General features: G+C 42.1%; 2 protein-coding genes across 2 annotated transcripts; one reads left to right on the forward strand and one right to left on the reverse strand.

The window, feature by feature from the left end:
* Positions 1–1871: 1871 nt before the first annotated feature.
* Positions 1872–3011, reverse strand: LOC119349344 (translation initiation factor IF-2-like). The gene has a single exon (XM_037617358.1). It carries the CDS (start codon positions 2969–2971, stop codon positions 2096–2098), a length of 876 nt encoding a protein of 291 aa, XP_037473255.1. The 5' UTR covers positions 2972–3011; the 3' UTR covers positions 1872–2095.
* A 7380-nt stretch (positions 3012–10391) lies between these two features.
* On the forward strand, positions 10392–13443 carry LOC119349353. The gene is made up of 4 exons (XM_037617367.1): positions 10392–10540; positions 10668–10908; positions 10984–12667; positions 12782–13443. The coding sequence occupies exons 2-4, from the start codon at positions 10685–10687 to the stop codon at positions 13340–13342; spliced, it is 2469 nt and encodes an 822-aa protein (XP_037473264.1). The 5' UTR covers positions 10392–10540; positions 10668–10684; the 3' UTR covers positions 13343–13443.
* Positions 13444–13476: the final 33 nt, after the last annotated feature.

Genomic DNA, 13476 nt, shown 5'->3' on the forward strand with positions numbered 1-13476 from the left:
GAAAATGATAAAAACTTCAAAATATAAAATCCTTCGAGAGGTAGTTATATTACTACATCTACTAGTTAGGAAAATTTAAAAACTTAAATTTGGACATGTTTTGCAAAAAATCGCGGAAAAATGTAAAACGGATATAACTTTTGCATACGATGTCGGAAAAAAACGTATAATATATCAAAATGTTCGGAACGAAAATCCGCATCTGATGGAAACCGCCTACGGCCTGTTTGCAAATTTTTAGAATCCTCAAATTCTAAAAGGAAAAAAAGTTATGCTCAAATTTCAGTTTTTTTTGATTTTTTGTTAAATCTGGTCAAACTATGGTCAAACTACTTATTCAAGATGTATTAGTGTTATTAAATAATTATTCAATAATATTAGTGTTACTAAATAATTATTTCAGTTTTTTTGAATTTTGGTCAACTATGGTCAAACTACTTATTCAAGAAATATTAGTGTTACTGAATAATTATTGATTTTTAGAACAATAGTTTCAAACTCAAACAGTGAAATGTGTGACTTCATGCTCAAGCTAAATTCCTGAGGGTTAATAGGATTGACATCTTACTATTGTCAGGAAAATAACAAGTGCAGACTTGGAAACGAGGGAGAATAGAACCCGGAAGTTAAGCGTGCTCAGGCTGGAGTAGTGAGAGGATGGGTGACCGTTCGGGAAGTTAGATGATTTGGAATGATGAGGGGTGATTAGAGATTAAAGGTTAAATTGAGCAGTGATGAGGGTGAATAGAGATTAGAGGTTAAAATAATTTAGAAATTTGAAATTCAAAAAAAATCATAAAATTTCCTTTAGTACCGGTTGGTGTTACCAACCGGGACTAAAGGTGGACCTCCAGGCAGCGGCCACGTGGAGGGCCTTTAGTCCCGGTTCCAGTTAGAACCGGGACTAAAGGGGGAAGCTTTAGTCCCGGTTCTAGAACCAGGACTAAAAGGCCCTTATGAACCGGGACTACAGGCCCTTTTTCTGCTAGTGTTATAATCTCTTCTATCAAGAAATCAGAACAAATCTAAATAAAAGTGCAAGCATTCCATGAACATAATATTGCACCCTCTTTGGAATGTTGTGGCTCTTAGTTTCCATAGCCTTCCCTTTCCTCTCTCTCGCGAACAAGGATTTGGTCCTTGGGTGGCTTCGTGGGCTTGGCATTCTTCCCTTGTCCTTGTGCTCGCCATTCCCGATCTGCCTTTTTCTTCACCAGAGACACCATCCTATCGGAATCGTCCGTCTTGGATCACTTGGCATCCGATTATTTTTACTTCTTTACCTGAAAGTCAGAATGGATGCAGAATTGTAAGTGTTAGTGGCACACAACACTGGTAATCGTCATAATTAGCGAACAAAGAGAAACCCGAAGCCCTCATGGGAGGCTCCTTCACTTCAGCTTTCACATGCAAAATGCAAACAGGTAACGTACGATCATTAGAAGTGTGAACTTTTCCATGCCAATACTATTAATAAGAAAGATAATGTAGCTCATTTCATTATATAGGGAATATATACACATTGGAAATCAATTAACAGTATGAATTGTTCTTTTTAGCCAATTGGAAATTTTGTTACTAAGCCTAAGAATTTGGGAGCATCAATAAAGATGTCTTCTTCTAAATAACATCGGTAGTGATGATTTCACCTTGTATGGAACTATACAAGATGTAATAGCCTTTTGTATGTTTTTTTCACAACCGTAATACCCCAACTTCTAGTTAGAGCATCAACAAGCTATCAAGAAGTTTCCGGACCGGTGCACAACAGATTAACAACATTATTATATCAACACCAGCTAACTCTAAAATACTAATATAACCGTCAAGTTTCCCGTCAACTGTTTATCACACAATTGCTATTGAGTACATGATCAGATATCTGATGTTATCAATCAGATGGAGCATCTTGACATGATATTTTTGAATTATACACGCTGATTGACTTCATGTTCGTTCTCAATGTACACACTTTTTGCTTACACACATAGCTTTTTACATGGTTGTTGAATCAACGTACATTTTAACCACACAATACTAGCCAGTACATATTACCGAGTTGGTGTATGTGACATAGTCAATTCTCCATAGCTACTCACTTCTTGAAGAGCCTCTGGGAGACGAAGAAGCCGAGTGTGAAGGCGGCGACGCCGACGGCCACCACCTCCTTGTTCCTCCTCGCCATCTCCACTGCGCTCTCCGTCCACTTCATGTCCGTCAGCTGGCCCAGGCCTTCCGTCATGCGCTCTTTCCAGCCGCTGAACGCCGAGGCCGCCGCCTTCTTCTCCTGCTCTGCTCTAGCTTCCATGGCCGTCGCCGCCGCAGCAGCCTTGGCCCTCTCTTCCTCGCCGCGTCGCCTCACCGTCTCTGCCAGGCACTCCCGGTCAACCGCCGCCATGGCCTTGTCGCTGGAGGTTGGATTCGGTGCTTGCTTCTCCGGTGTCTGCGCAGCTGCTGCCGCCTGGGGAGCCTTGGGCTCCAGTTCTTTTTCCTTCTTCGGCCTCTGCTGCTCTTCCTTGGGCTTCGTTCTGATCTCCTCGATGGATGTGGGCGCAGCATCACCGGAAGGTGCGGGTTTAGGCACCTTCTTCTCACCGCCGGCGTCTCCTGTCTTCACGTCGCCGTCGACCTGCTCTGTTGGCGCACCCTCCTCCTTGGGCACACCGGCACGCTTGGGCATGGTGAGCGTGAGCACACCGGCCTCGAAGCGGCCGGCGATGTCGTCGAGGCTGGCGGAGGACGGCAGCTGGAAGACCTTGTGGAGGGAGGCGCCCGGCCTGGTGCCGCGGATGGTGAGCCTGCCCGCGCCGTCGACCTGCACCCTGAAGTCGTCCGTCCTGAAGCCGGTCAGGGTGAGGCGGAGCACGTAGCTGCCGGCCCTCTCCGTCCACTCGAACTTGGGGTCCACCACCGTTGCCCCGGGTGGTGGAGCTGGGTGCGGATGCTGCTTGGCGCCGGTGGCAGCCGCCATGAGGAGGCGTGGGCAAGGAATCGTGATGGATACAGCCGTGGTTTTGTTGTGTGTGAGAGAGAGAGAGGATGAGATGGGAAGGTTGGCATGATGCAGTGTGTATATATACGTAGGTGTTGCCTGCCATGGTGATGGATGCCTGTAGTGGTTTAGTTAGATTCGAGACTTGGTTTGTGAGGAGAGAAGTGAGAGGAGAAGATTGTAGGATGGAGTTAACCCGGCCGGCCATGCATATGCATACGTGTAGCCTAGGTAGGAAGATGTGTAGCTTAGCTTGCAAGCTACGTATACATGGAGACATGCATGGCCTCATGGGAATGGGATCTTTGCGCGGGAGGGTAAATAAATAGATTTGGAGGGAGGGAAGCTAAGCTATGGAGGTGAAGAAGGAATGCTTGATTGGTGTGTGCATGTCATCGTGGCAGGCAAGCCAACTCCATCCAGATCGCCGGCACCGGCAGCACCCATGTTCACATCTAGGGCTGGAAAAAAAGCTCAAAGCTCGCGAGCTAAACGAGTAGCTCGTGACTCGGCTCGAACTCGAAGAATAACGAGCCGAGCTTTAGTTTAAGATCGTTTACATATCAAGTTAATTAAACGAGCTGATATCATGAGCGGGTAACTCGTTAAGCTCGATAAAAAAATCAATATTTTTTAGAGATAGTAAAATACAGCCTCTAAACACCTTGCGTCCCAGCACATGGCCCAGCCGCTCAAGGCCGAGCCACCCAGGAGACTCACACGTACAAGACCACATATGCACATGCTAAATTCTCAGTTAATCTTTTTATCGTATTTGTAAGGTCTAATGTTCATATCTTTAACGAGCTTAACAAGCTAAACGAGCCTGCTCGCGAGTTATACGAGTCGAGCCAATCTTGAATTTAAGCTCGTTATAGTATCGAGTCGAGTCAAGCTAGCTCGTTAATGAAACGAGCTTTAGCGAGTCGAGTCGAGCTGGCTCGACTCGGCTCGAATTCCACCCCTATTCACATCGATCGGAGGCCGCGTGCGTCATTATATTAATTGGATCAGCATCGCATCTTCATTTTATCTCACTTCAACTATATACTTCCTCTTTTTTTATTTACTTTGCATATTAGCTTTAACCTAAGTTAAACTTTATAAAGTTTGATCAAGTTTTGCAAAAACAATCTATACTTTCATATGATATTAAAAAAATTGAATGGCGATTCCAACGGTATTTGATGTGATATGCTGGATGTTAATAATTTTTTGTATAAACTTGGTCAAAGTTTAGAAAGTCTGACTCGAGACAAAGCTAATATGTGAAGTAATAAAAATGGAGGGAGTATAACTTGTGGGGAAAATAGTGGCATGACTTCAGAATGTGCAGTTTTTCAGTGGGAGAGCGCACGCATGAACCGACCCTCAGTCCCAAAAAAATCCGCCCTGCATAACTTGTTTATGTTTTTCTGTGGAGAAAAATGCTCCTATTTCTGTTTTCTACATAGAAAGGTGTCATACATTAACCCCTCCAACCGCAGGAAAAACTGGCCCCATCGCGCAAATTTTAACTTAGTCAATGGACAACAATATCATTCTTTACGGAAATAAAAAAAGGTGTTATCCTTCACTGCAAAGGAAGAGAGAAGTATTTTTTTCCCCGCAAAAAAAAGAGAGAAGTATCTTTTTCTTCATGAAAAACTTTCAGTTTATTCATCAACTATAATGGCAGTACAAAGAGCAATAGAAGTAACAAACATTACATACAGATCCATACACCACCTAGCAATGACAGACATCACTGGAGTGAGGCGAAGGCACACCGCCATCATCTCCCCTTCCTCACTGGAGCCGAGCAAACATGTTGTAGTAGACAGTCAGAAAGTCGTCATGCTAAGGCCACATGAAACCAGTGCATCAGAACAATAAACATCATTGATGAATAGAAGTGTATAACAAAATAATCTAACATGTAGACACACAAACACGGGCAAACGAAAAATGGATTCATGGAGATCCAACAAAGACCAACACCGACTGAATCTCATGAGATTGCTGGAGACACATCTCCACACACCCTCAGACAACGATAGACGCACCTCCGGGATGGGGGCTAGGCGAGAAGGACCTTATTCCATCTTCAAGGAGCCGCCACCGCCTCACTCCCTTGTGCATGAAACAAACCCTAACTGACGTAAAAAAAACAAACTAAAAACGAGCAGAAACCCTTCCACTAGCAAGGGCATGGGTCCATCGTGCCTCCATGGATCTAAGGCCTCAAGAGACAAGAGATAAGGCAGACCGATGGCGGCACCAACGGGAGGCAGGAAGCCCTTGTCGTCTGGGAGTCGCCTTTCTTGGGGAGAGAAGTATCATATTGATCCAATGAAAAAAAGATCATGTCAACTTGCAGTATATCATGTGTGTATCCTTTTGCCACAATGTTCATCATGGTAAATTATGACGCTTGTCCACTATGGACGCAAAATGGCGTGATTGAGATAATGTTCATATGGCTAGCAAAATAGATGGAAAGCGAGTACCGAATGTTAATAGCGTCGTTGTGCTAACGTGGTTGCTTTTTCCTACCCAGCAGAGTGCTTCGTCCAATCTTATGTACATTCTTCTTCCATCCCTTTCTTTTTTATTTTTCTCCCTTCTATCTTTGATTTTGTTTTCATCAATTTTTCTTGAGATTGTCTTAACTGTCCCACTTTTTATTGAAGTACCAAATAATATTATGTTTTCTTTGATAAACCAATGAGTGGTTACCAAGTAAATTCTAATGTTTATTTAGGTGGGTAAATAACAGGCAAGATTTGATAAAAATTTATTTACACAATCAAATTAATATTGACAGATAAATCACGAACTAACATACTAGAATAATTATATCATGTTGCAATGCATGGGCAATTATCCAGTCCAGTAATAAGGACGCTTCTGCACGATAGCAAAGCAGGCTATCCAAGCATCACAAAAAGGATGTTCTTCATTCTTTCCACCAATGAAATATAACACCACAATGAGAAATGTCAAATACTCCCTCCGTTCCATATCACTCGTCGCTGATTTAGTACAAAGTTGTACCATATTGATAATATTTGTGACTTTAAAATTTGTTGTTGAACACATGTGGATTTCGATACTAAAAATAACAATATGACCAATCGTGTTATATGAAATGACAGTAACTTCGCCCTTTTTCTCCCCATTAGTTTTTCCCGAGGTTTTGATTTTCATTAGTTGATATAGTGAATAGTATAACTTGGTGCATAGTAACTAAATTTCTTATTCTTTTTCGACCACATTTCACATGTGTGCTATCTACATGTGCATGTGCCTTTCTTCATGGCCTGTCAAGATGGAGAAGCTGAAAGAAAGGAATCCGCCATTGGGCTGAAATCAACCCTCAGTCATTGTAGACTGGTTTCGAAGCATGGGCTGCTAAAATGGGCTCTGGTTTGACAAGTAGAAGAAGTGGAGGCATGGTGGAACGCCTGGTCGCTAATCTTAGCTCGCGGCGCCCGATCGATCAATTCCCGTCGTTGTCGAGCGGTTTCATTAGTAAGAATCCATTGTACTCTTCATTTGAGTGTCAATTAATTCAGACAGAGATAGTACGTACTCAGTGGTGGAGCTAGAAAAAATGTATCACTGGGGCCAAGTGCTATTAAAGATGTTCGGGGTCACACTTCACTCACTAGAACTATTATTCTGATACTTCAGAGAAGATGTTCTAATGAATATCCTGTTTTCTAGAAAAAACTTTGGTCCATCATGGGAAAACTCATCTATATATGTTGGCAAAAATACTCGACCATCGTGTGGAAAATGTTTTACTATGATAAGACAAAATAATCCTCTTTTTTTAGTAAAAACTGACAAATGATACAAAGGTCTAGAAGAATATATTTTACCGTGAAATAAGGGATCCTCTAGCTAGAATTTTCTTTATCTAGACTCTAAATTAAGATCAATGGAGATAAAACAAAATACAATAACAAAAAATATTTGGCGCGGCTATGCATTGCATTGCTAGTCCCAAACACGTAGGCATTTGGCAGATGTAAACACCTTGTCGAGCCATGGAGTAAAATGACAGTTGCTATGTGTAGCTTGCAACCTAGCATAGAGCTTGTCCTACTATCTTCGTTTTAATCCTTTTATTTTCTCCAGTTCGCGCGAAGCCCTCAGTTCTAGGAAGCTTCTAGAAGCTTCCCAAATCGGTTTTTTCTTGTTCGTTGGTGAGTTTTCAAACAGTTCTTATTCGTTTTTCTTTTGTTCCCTTTTCTTTCTTTATTTCTTTTTTCTTGTTATATTTTTCTTAGTGTGCAAACTTTTTCCTATTTCGTGAACTTCTTTCACAACTGATGAACCTATCCTTAAAAATCGATGACCTTTTTCAAATTCATGAACTTTTTTCAAAACAAATGACCTTTTTCCAATTCATGAACTTGTGAAAAAATCGATTAACCTTTTTTCGATTTGTTAGCTTTTTAAAGAATTGATGAACTTTTTTAAAAAACGATGAACTCTTTCAAATTTGTGAACTTTTTTCAAAAGCGATGAACTTTTTAAAAATTGATAAACTTCTTTTCCAATTCATTACTTTTTTCAAAGTTTGTGAACTCTTTCTCAAAGTCCATGAACATTTGTGAATTCACGGAATTTTTATTTTTTTGGATTTTTATAAAATATCAAATTCAACGGTTGACTGGTCAACTAGTCAATTGTTGACCAACGAATCAAATGCGTCAGGGTAAGGTATTGTGTCACAATGGTGGAATGGGTGGGTCCATTGCTGCAGCTAGTGGGCGCCAGAACTCTTAGCCGGCGCATAAGGCGCCGACTAGGAGCTCTCCCTGTGGCGCCCGTTATTACTAAACAATAAGACTCAGCTACCTACGAGCCTTCACAACCATTTGGAGCTCTCAGCCTTCGGATCACTGATTCGCTGTAATGTACGCGCATGATTTCGTCGTTCATATGCTAAGGCCGTTTCATGGGCCGCTGCTCCACAGAGTGAGCCCCGGTTTCTCACGTTAACTGGGCTGTAGATAAGCCCAGTCGAAAGTGCAAACCCATTCACACGCTGAAGCCACTCAAAAAAAAAAAATTCCACGTGCTAACAGGCCAGTCGTCCAGGTTTTCTGTTCCCAGCGATATCCCCCGCTGCTCCTCTGTTCGTTGGTCCGCAATGCGCCGCCGCCGTCCTACGTCCCGTGCGCAAGCGCGTCTGCCTCCGCTGCTCGCCTGCTCCTCTACTGCGCGACTGCCTCGGTGCCCTCCACTCACCCTATAGTCTCTTCCGCATGATGGCCGTTGATTTATGTAAAAGAATGATGAGGTGACAGCAGTGGCATTCTTGATGACCAAATCGAGACAACAGGGACTGGGATGGGGTGCCGCCGGTAGCACAAGCTATGTGCTCAAGGCGTTGGCACATTGCCGCGAAATCCACAGGTACAGATGCTCCTAGGGTCTGATTGGTTGCATGTGAAGCGGGTGCACATTATATGTTCATTCTTGTGCTGATGGTTATATTGCTTTTCCTTGCTGATTGATTTCTAATCACGTGGGTCTACTACTGGGAAGTATGATCATGCCAAGTGCCAATTTCGTACTAATGTCTTCATTGGAAAAACCTAAAGATATGTTACATCCCCTCCCGAATGTTTTTTTACTATATTTCGTGGCCTCTTCCAACTTGACATGCCTTTGGCTCTTGTGCTTATAGGTTCATGTGATATATCAAAATTCTTTTTCATCCTTAATAAGATGTAAATGTCTTATAGTTTGGATTTCAGCTACAAAATAATTATTGAATCCTTACAATTCAAATGCATATTATATGAGACTTTCCACTACTCCAGCGTATATGCAAGGGATAATGTAATTACTATTTTCTGCCTTTTTATTTATAGCTGCATTGAAATGTATACATTACTGTATGATAATGGGCGGTCCTTTGATCTTAACTGTATTAAAAAAATTATTAGCATGTCTGTTGAAAATACCAGTTTTTCAATAATAAACTCTCATCACTGACTTTTGGTTTTCAATCATGTGCAATTACAAGGTGCACGCCTTAATTTGTTCGCGTTCCAAAAAGTTAAGTTCTTACATATGTCTAGACTATATTAATTGGTTGTCTGCTTGTATTTACTATTTTGTGTCTGGTTTTCATCTCTTATATGCATACAATGTAATTTGAACTATCTGAAATTTATAGTGTGTTGCAACAATCTACAAATTTCAACCAATTATATAATTCTTTTCTGAAAATGAACGGGCGCGGCAATGCGCGCCTACATGTTCTAGTAGGCATAATGGTACACGGCGCACAACCCCCTCTGTGTTGGGCCGGTCCATTTACTGTTTTTTTGCTTTTCTATTAAACTTCAACAAAAACTGTTGACACCTCTCTGTTCAGAATGTACTGCAGTACCCACTAGGACATCTCGAATGCTTGTAGTTGCACCCAGTTACTCCCTCCGTCCGGATTTATTAGGCCTCTCAGCATCACAAGCATGTCCTTTTTTATAAGGTCTTGCTTTGGAAAGGTGCATGCATGCAACTATTTCATTGGTTGTATTGAAAGCCATTGTTGTTGGTGCCATGACTGGGAAATTAATACACTTCATGCATATTTTTTTATTGGCTGCATGCATGTGAGAGAGTGCATTGGGAGTGGAATGAAAGAATTAATGGTGAGCAATTTACTACGTGTCTTGGTCTAAGAGAAGTTGTCTTTAGGCCTAATAAACCCGGACGGAGGGAGTACTCCAATTTTGCCTTTTATTCTCCCGAGATGGCGGAAGCCCCTGGTTTTGGGAAGCTTCTGGAACCTTTCCCAAACCAGTTTTCCCAGTTCGCTGGTCAGTTTTCGGACGGTTCTTTTTCAATTATTTCTTGTTCTTTTTTTGTTTACTTAAATGTGCAAACTTTTCCCAAATGTGTGATTTTTTTTTGAAATCAATGAACTTTTTCCCATAATCCCTGAACTTCTTACAAAAATAGGCGCACTATTTTTAAATTCATGGATATTTTTCAAAATTGATGAAAATTTTCAAAATTCTAAACTTTTTCATAATCATGGAACTTTCTACGCTAGGAAGTTAAGTGTGCTGGTCTAGAGTACATTTCTGCGCTGGTGATGTGGATTGCTGAACAACCGCAAGTAATGATATATAGATTGCTTGTTTACTTCCAAGACCATGTTAGGTGGCTAAGCTGAACAGCCTGGCCGACTAATTGATTAGATTGGCCTAGCTCGCTTGGTCTTGGTCAAGCTTAAAGAAAAAGGAGCATGCATACATAACACGTACTTCCAAAACAATGTTAGTTGGCATACTTATTTTATGGTTGATCTTATGACTTGTTGATGAACTGGTAATGCAGGAAACACATATAGTAGACACTTGAGCAAAATACTGCTACCTAGCTCGCTTGGTCTATAATCCCCTTGCTTGAGTCCTTCCGTAGCTAGTTCCTTGTCGCTCACACCCAGCCTGACGAGATCGGTGAGCGGTAATATATCCATCTCCTCTCTTGAGCAACTAGCAGCCTGACTGAGGCCGGGGCATCTTCTTCTTGCAGGTGAGAGCAATCCTTTGAATGCATACGAATTCATCATCTTCTTGTGCTTGTTTCCTTTTTCATCAATTAGTACCATCTTCTTCGTCCGAAAGCCCAATAGATTGACCTTGTCGACTTACCCTTCAAGGGGGCCGTGTGGAATTAATGGCGGCTAACTGGGAACGACTTCCTGATGACAGAGCTTGGGTTGAGGTAGAGTATATCAACAGCTACGCTGTGTTCATGGGTTATCTGTCCATGGCCATCAAGGGCCTGGGTTTCTTGGTGCTTACTTGGGCTACCGTTGTACTTCTTGGTGGCTTTGTCTCGATGCTGCACAAGAAAGACTTTTGGTGTTTAACGTTCATCACTCTTGTACAGACAGCTGGGTTAGTATACTTCTCTCTCTTTCTTGTTCACTGTATCACTTATGTACATATCTAACTTGAAAAGATGTACAACAGGATATTCGATGTTAGTCTAAATGAAAAACTAGGCTATATGGGTGATGCATTTGGCGGGTTAATGATGGCCATTTTTTCAGGCGTGGCAGGCGAACTGACAAGCTGCGACTGGGGCCCTGTATTGGCTTATGTTTGTCTCATTTTCGTGGCATTTCTTTTACTGTTGGTTCAACTAGTGGTGTTGGCCATAATATTGAGCCCTCTGGCAATTATTTATGTGCTTGGGATATTCATGTCCGGAGTGGTTTCATTGTGGCGTCTGATAGAGCACGATTACGGGGGCAACTCAGATGGAGAAGCATCAAACCTGGCGCCGGCAATGGAAACCTTGTACTACCTTGCTCTGCTCCAGGGTGTCATCTTCTGCTATAGGTTCGTATTGGGTCGCATGGGGAAGAGGTTGCCTAAGGCTATGGGAACTAAAGACTCGGAAGTTCAAGTTGTCCTTCACAACTACTTGTGCGAAACAAGGAGAGGGTGTGAGAAGGACCTGACCTTTGCTGAAGGAAGGAACCTCATCACATATGCTGTAGACAAGATTGGATCCAATTCACCTGTTGATTGCATTTCTGGGGTAAAGATCTTATATGCAGCCATATGCATGGTGGAGAGCCAATATAGTCCGCATGATTTCACTGGGCAGCGCTTATTAATGAAACATTTGGTCTTGTATGCATCATCCTCTCGACATGTACTACCGATACTGCTAGAGACGTTGGATTCAAGAGGCATGCATAATACAGAGAGGAGAAACCAGGCCGCGAAGATAGTGGAGCGACTTGCATTCTGCATTAATTTGGAGCAGTTTCCTCGGGGTATTCAACACATATCTTCCCTAATTGGGACACCTGAACAATACAGTATAGCCGAGCCGTATCCTAGTTCCAAGTATGAATATGAGCAGAATTTGAAACTACAACTTACTCGTTGGCGCCCTTCACCAGCCAATGAATTTGGGGGGGCCTACAAGGAGTTGTTGTTACAAGGCCTATCTATCCTCCGGAATCTTGCCGCCGACGAAATCAACTGCAGAATCATGAGCGAAACTCGAGATCTGGTCTCTAAGATCATGGCGCCTATCACTTGTGACCTACTCGACCACACCACCAAAGATCATGGGACATGGTTCGAAGTAGTAGATCGATCAATGGAAGTGATGAGCCAATTAACCGGTGCTCAAGGAGAAACTGGGGCCAAGCTATGTCGTGAAATATCAAGCTGCACAAAAGCAATCGACACTCTCTGGAGGATTCTTAGTTGTAAAAAGTGTAAAGAAGTGTTGCGGCAAAGAGCCATTTGGATTCTCACACGATTATACAGGGATACCGACGGAATCAACAGATCAGCTGGTTTTGATCTTCTCAAAAAAGAAAATAGTTACTCCAAAGAAGATTTTGTTAGGATGCTAGTGAACATCTTCACTCACAGTAACGAGTATACCAACTCCATCAGAGGATGTGCAGGAGAAGCATTGTCGGAGATATGTTTCCGTGGTGGAATTAGTGATGCCACAGTTGTGATACAAACAAGTGGTGATGTTGTTGATATTCTCACTCAAGTACTTCTAAATACTAAAAAGGATGAGACATGCAAACAAGCAGCAGCTGAGATCCTTGAGCATCTATGTACTCATGACACCAAGGATGATGAATACCTTTGCAAACTCAAGAAAGCAGTCCTCGAGGTAATTAGCCCTTGTTAAATGATGAATAACCTTTGCTTTATTATATTATTGCCAACACACTTGATTTATGACCTCTTTTATTCTATTAAGAATGTTAATTCATTCTCGTCGCAGGTGATTGGAAAAATGTTTTGTTGCGGGGACAAAACACATAATGGAAAAGATATAGAAAGCCAATGTGATGGCACACAAGAAAACAATGAGCAGGACAAAAAGGACGAAGGATTCCAGGTGGATGCACTCTCAAATATGTCAATGAACTTGCTATCGTCATTGTTATCCCTTTGTGGGACTGTCTACGACACGAAGTTGATCACTGATTTGGCTCCTTGGTTGGACACATCTAGCTTTCTAAACAAGCTCAAGGACATAGTACTGGAGAAAAGCGAGCCCGTCATTGAAAACCTGTCGTTGTGCAAGGCTATGACTAAGATGGTTATATTAATGTTGGAATACTACAACAGTAGGTTCTTCAGACAAGAGGACTTCAGGAGCTTGATAGAGACGCTCTCTAGTGCTTCTGAGAACATGCTAAATCTTGACTACTACACGATTTGTTCTTCCGCAAGCAGCTCCAAAACCATATTGAAGCTTGACACGCGCACTCTCGCGTCACTCGTGAGAGAAGTTAAAGAACTGCATGCCATGGTACCATCTACCTCTTTCAGTGGCTGATTGGCAATCAAGTTTAGATACTTACTGTATATATTTGTATTCACTGGTTGGTTTTGTACTGTATGAAGACTCTACATATGCATTGTGTGCTCCATCCATATAACCAGCGGGTCGTTGCATTTTACTGTTATCAG

The sequence above is a fragment of the Triticum dicoccoides genome, chromosome 1A, assembly GCF_002162155.2.
Source record: "Triticum dicoccoides isolate Atlit2015 ecotype Zavitan chromosome 1A, WEW_v2.0, whole genome shotgun sequence".
In the NCBI taxonomy this organism is placed as follows: Eukaryota; Viridiplantae; Streptophyta; class Magnoliopsida; order Poales; family Poaceae; genus Triticum; species Triticum dicoccoides.